This window comes from Octopus bimaculoides, chromosome 16 (assembly GCF_001194135.2).
Source record: "Octopus bimaculoides isolate UCB-OBI-ISO-001 chromosome 16, ASM119413v2, whole genome shotgun sequence".
NCBI classification, from domain to species: domain Eukaryota; kingdom Metazoa; phylum Mollusca; class Cephalopoda; order Octopoda; family Octopodidae; genus Octopus; species Octopus bimaculoides.
Window position 1 is genome coordinate 25,738,303 of NC_068996.1, and position 5,766 is coordinate 25,744,068.

Below are 5,766 nucleotides of genomic sequence, written 5' to 3' on the forward strand. Positions count from 1 at the left end.
GGTGGGGGGTGGTGCGCGCGCGCGCGTGTTTAAAGAAAATTCTATCAAATAATTAACTTAATTCATTAGAGGTTAGTATTAAATGGAATGTCTTCAAGAGTTTAAAAAAAGTTTACCCAATTTTGAGTATTGTAAGTCACAGATTCCAAAAACATGGACTGGCTTAGCAATTAATATGCAACACTTATTGCTAGAAAGTATAATTTTAATGGCCCAAATATAAAACTGAAGTAAATGATTCAGAAGGAAATCAAGAGTCCAAAAATAAGTGGTGGACTGAATATGCCTGTGATCTTCTTGGAAGAGCATACAACTATAGTTGTTGCTAGTTTATGTATCCATTATAGTCAAAGATGGCAAAACACTAAAGACTCAAGTAAGATTCTTCATCAGTGGCAAGAATATTTTAGAGACCTGCTAAATTTCTCATCAAACACCGGTTTATTTTTAGAACACATTTCCATCCAATTTTAATAAAACACTTTATCCACCTATTTTCAATAAAGCAAGAAGTATGTTGCATAAATTTTAAAAACTGGTGGATATTCTAGCAGAAATGCTCATATTAGAGGCAACAAATGTATCTTCTGTATAATCTCATAAGATATGTGGAGAAATGTTATAATTCCTCAAGACTGGAGAGATATGTATTTAAGTGATGTAATTGAGTTTTCCAATTAACTGAAATTTTCTTCATTGTAGGAAAAATAAAATGCAAAAATAAAAACTAGCGTTGTTCAATGAAACAGGGGAGGCAATTAAGAATTTCTGAATTTACTAGCATGAGAGAAAATATAAATTTTGTCTGTTTGTAAAAGAATTATAGATATATTTTCAGTTTTGTGAACAGTATGTCTGTGAAATAAATTCTGCTCTAATAACTTATAAATTATAATTCCAAGTTCTTAATTTTGAATCTTCCTTTTCATTGAAACTGATGTGCTTAACTTTCAGAGAAAAAGAACGAAATAAACAGAGAGATGATGCTTGGAACACATTGCAAAATTTAGCCATGACAAATCCTAAGGTAAATTTTAAAACTTCATTAAGTGGTGTACATAGTTTATATATCAAAGTTTTATCAAAGTCAAGTGACAAAGGATTGGCTACTTACCCAGGGAACATTTTATCTTCTATACAGAACTTACTTCAGCTATGTGTGTGGCATAAAGTTATTTGGTAATGTTTCTTAACCCTTTCATTACCATATTTATTTTGAGCTGCTCTGTGTTTCTTTCAAATAATTTTAAATATAACAAAGAATTTAGCAAAATGACTTGTTTATAAATCTGGTGTTAGGAACATAAATTGTGACTAAGGTTGGTGGAAGATTTTAATTCAGAACTTTTGAAAACAAGTTATTTTTACTACAGAGCCAGAGCTGGTTTCAGCCAGATTGGTATCAAAAGGGTTAAAATTGCTATGTCTTCTTCCAGAGATGAATTCCACCTGCTTGAAATCATAAAATGGGGCTTAGTGTAGGCAGGCTCTCAGAACTGCTTGAGGACTTTTTTATTTTGTGAAGTTGGTTATTTTCAAAATTTGAGAGTTGTTATTCTGCTGGCATTGAAATATTTCTGTTTAAAATACATAGTATATTTAGAATAGTAATGTGAATTTGGAAAATACATTTGGATTCACATATGATAAAAGTAGAAGCAAAATAATACATATGTTTTATATGTAAAATAATAATCAATCATTGTACATAATGTGAAGCCTGTCATATATTTGCATGTGTATTTGCTTTGTCTCCATTTGTCTTTGTATTAATACTGTTTTAGCAGCAGTGTTGTTGTTTTCCTCCCATTAACAAATCTGAAAGTGGTTCAGTATGCAAAAAAAAAAAAGTATAAAGTACTTTAATCAAATGGGTTGGTATTAAGAAAGGCATCTAACCATAGAATACTGTCTCAAGTTTTGTCCAAACCATGCCATCTTGATAAAAAGCTGTTGTAAAAATGATTGTGTGTGTGTACACAGGTAGGGATAATATTAGTTTCAAATTTTGGCACAAGGCCAGCAATTCCAAGGGTAGGGGTAAGCCAATTACATCAAATACAAGTGCTCAATTGGTACTTATTTTATTGACCTCTGAAAGGTGAAGTTGACCATGGCAGAATTTGAACTCAGAATATAAACACAGGTGAAATTGCACTAAGCATTTTGCCTGGCATGCTAATGATTCTGCCAACCTGCCACTTTGATATATAAGGATAATATTATCTGGTTTATTGATCTAGATACGTTTTTAATAAATGCAGTACTAAACGAAGCAATGTTATATGTGGGTGGGGGTTGTTATAACAGTGATACAAACATAAGCTATTTTTTAGTGACACAAATGTAAATGATGAGGAAAAAGGAAAAGATTATTATAAATTACTGAAACTAATTTAATATTACATCTCCAAATACTTAATTTTAGAAAGCTTCACATAATGTTGACACTGTGACCTAAAGTTATGATAAAATTAAAAAAGAATTTGAGATTTGATGTCGTTTCAAAATTATGAAACAGATCGCAAAACACATTAGCTTACCAAATTGAAAATCAAAAATAGAAAGAAGGATCTCTTTCTGGGATGAGGGTCAGAGGGCCTGATCTGAATGCTTACAGTAGAAGAAATTCTGCTAAAGGCAACCAAAGTGTTGGGTGGTGGTACACACAGACTCACACTATTTTTAGGAGGAAAATGGCAACAGATTTTGAAGTTGCTTGAAAAGTGTATGCCCTAATGCTTATCACTAGGGCATACATTTTCTTACACACACACATATAAATAAGGATAAGATCGTTATTAAAATTACCAATCTTATCAGGTGACCAGCATGGGAATAAAAACCTCAAAAGGTAATAATTATTATTAAAATTATAATTAAGGGTATCTCAGAGATTGAAATAACAACCAAAATTTGACTCTAAAACTTGGCTCTGAACATTTAATGTGGTTTTAGTCAAGTTTTGGCTGCTATTTCAAGCATGGTGGTACCTCTTAGATACCCTTAATTATAATTTTATATATATATATATATATATATATATATATATATATATATATATATATATATATATATATATATATATATATTGGAAGCAAACATCCTAACCACACAGACAGGCCTGAGCAATACATATATATATATATATGTGTCAGGTTCAGTTTTGCTGCATGGCATCTTGGGTAAGTCTGTTCCAGGCTGAACAAAGACTTGTAAATGGATTTGGTGTATAGGAACTGGAAGAAGCCCATATATAATGAAGTAGTAATTATTAATTTGATGGGTGTGTTTTTTAATTACATTTTGTTTAGTGTTTTAATTACTTATGTTAGATTAAAACATTTATGTAGACTTGAGAAATTAGAAAAAGGCTAGGTACTTGAAAGCTTAACATTGGTATGGCAAGAAAAGTTTTCTGTGTATTGCGTTATAAAATATAAGTTGAGTTGTCTCCCTTTGCCAGTGAGAAGCTATTTACAGAAATTTTTTAAATACAAAATATATTTTTCCTCAATAATTAAATTTATTTTGTAGCTTATAAATGTAATTCAACATTAACTGTTTTTCAAGTCTTATGATATTCTTGTGTTTCAAGAAACTTTAGTTCTATTAGGTAAAGAAATATAAGTAATACATCATTACCAATGGGTTTTTGTATTTTTAGGAATGCGGCAGGAGGTTATTCTAAACTGAATATTCATATATGAACCATGTAAAGAATCTGATTTTGAGAATATTATGTTCCTGATGTTGGTTTAAAGAAATTTTAAATGGATGAATCGCCTGTTGCTCTTTTTTCTATTCTCCACTCTATTGGACAGTTCAGTGTTGAGGAAAACAAACCTAGTATAGTGTGTAAACTGCTTGGTATTAAAGAAAAGTGATCAACAAGCCACAGAAATCATGTCAACATGGAAATGGATGAATGGTCTCTCAAGGTCTTGATGTGAACTGAATTGAACCATGATGATCTGTCCACTTTATACTAGAATTGGATTTGGTGATGATGATGGTGTCTGTGATGATATGCTATAATTTGGGAGTTACACTGTCAATTAACATGTACACTACACAATCAACTAGTGCATTAAATGCTTGTACACATGCACACTCATTGTTAGTTTGAGAGCCAGACTTGATGTAACTGAAGTTACAGGCATATTTAATGGAAAAACAATGTGCATTCAGTTCTTTATAAAATTAATGATTATGTTTAATATAAATGAAAACGTGTGTATATATACATACATATGTGTATGTCTAATAAGTTTTGTTTGCTTTTTCTATGTTGGCATTGGTTGCACAAGGATAATGAAGCAGTGTATAGGTCTAAAATTGTTCCTCTGTATATTATACCTGCACACATCTATATCTAAATTTCTATGTACGTGTGTATATACATGTCCATACCAGTTTGTGTCTCTTTGTCTGTATGTGTATGCATTTTTGTCTATTGTGTGTGTGTATGCATGTCCTTTTGTGTTTCTGTATGTGCACACATTTAAACATAGAAATAGACATATTGTCATTTTAACATAAATGTACACTTGCACACATAATAAACAATATATACACACGTGTGTGTGTGTGTGTGTATGTAGGTATGTGTTTCTATTGTCTACTAAACTAACAAATTTTTGGTATATTTATATTCAGTTTGAAAGTTAATATTTCCTTATATAAATTCTGGGCAATGGAACTTTGTTATATTTTTGCAGTTTGGAAAAGTACTGCATAAATCTTCATCTGACAGTGTATCGAATCCTGAAAATAATGGTCACAGTAACCCTAATTGTGTATCAGAAGAAGAAGGAGATGTTGTAGCCAGTTTAGACAAATTAGAATCAGAAGTTCATGCGGTAAGTACACTAATTCAGCATCTTTATTTTAATTTATTTTTTATAGCAGTATTTTTCGTTGAAATGAGTAGAAATTGCTTGAAAATTATGAAATGTCACAAGGAAAGTTATGTTTCTTATTTAGATAAAATTTGGAAAGACTTTCAGTTTAGTTTGTTTTTTAAAATTATTTTTATTTTTAGGTTTTTCTTTTTGGTTATACGAGAACATTTAAAAATTTAGATCATTGCTTCATGTATTCAAAAATATTTAATACTGAAAATTTTAAATTTGGAATTTACAGATAATAGAAACAGGTGTAATATAGAATTTAGTTTCATTCAGCATTTTGGTAAGAAAATATAGTTTTGGTAATAAGATATAGTTTATTTTAATGGTTAGTTCGATATTTTGAGCTATTTTCAATAGTTTGAAATTTTCCAAGCAGTACTAGTTATACACCTCATTAATTCAATAAGTACTTGACCTGAAAGATAAATAAGTGAATAAATATACACATAAGTGCAGGTATGACTGTGTGATTAAAAATTTTGCTTCTCAGCCACATTATTCCTGGTTTAGTCTCACTGCGTGGCACTTGGTCTGATGACTTCTACTGCACCCCTGGCCCAACCAAAGCGTTGTGAGTGGATTTGGTAGTGAAACTTAAAAGAAGCTTATTGTATATATATATATGTGTGTGTATATGTATACATATATATACACACACACACACACACACACACACAGACACACACAGTTGCACCATTTAATTTAGGAATGTTAAAATGTTAAAATGGCATTTTTATATTCAAGTTGTGAATTAAAATATATGTCAAAATAAAGAAAATTTCATTAGCTTATGCAACTTTACAGCGTAATTTACATTGCCACTTAATTTAAGAACAATTTGCAAAATTTCATT

The 5,766-nt window shown here is 30.4% G+C and overlaps 1 protein-coding gene across 6 annotated transcripts in view; it reads left to right on the top strand.

The window, feature by feature from the left end:
* Nucleotides 1-5,766, top strand: part of LOC106870596 (serine/threonine-protein phosphatase 2A 56 kDa regulatory subunit delta isoform) — a 120,177-nt gene that overhangs the window by 94,291 nt on the left and 20,120 nt on the right. For 5 of the 6 annotated variants that reach the window (XM_052973625.1, XM_052973627.1, XM_052973626.1 and 2 more), the window contains 2 exons: nt 955-1,027; nt 4,722-4,862. In XM_052973625.1, the coding sequence (XP_052829585.1) occupies nt 955-1,027; nt 4,722-4,862 (214 nt within the window). Of the gene's footprint in view, nt 1-954; nt 1,028-3,667; nt 4,271-4,721; nt 4,863-5,766 lie in introns of those variants that run through there. The other variant, XM_052973629.1, reaches the window with a different exon arrangement.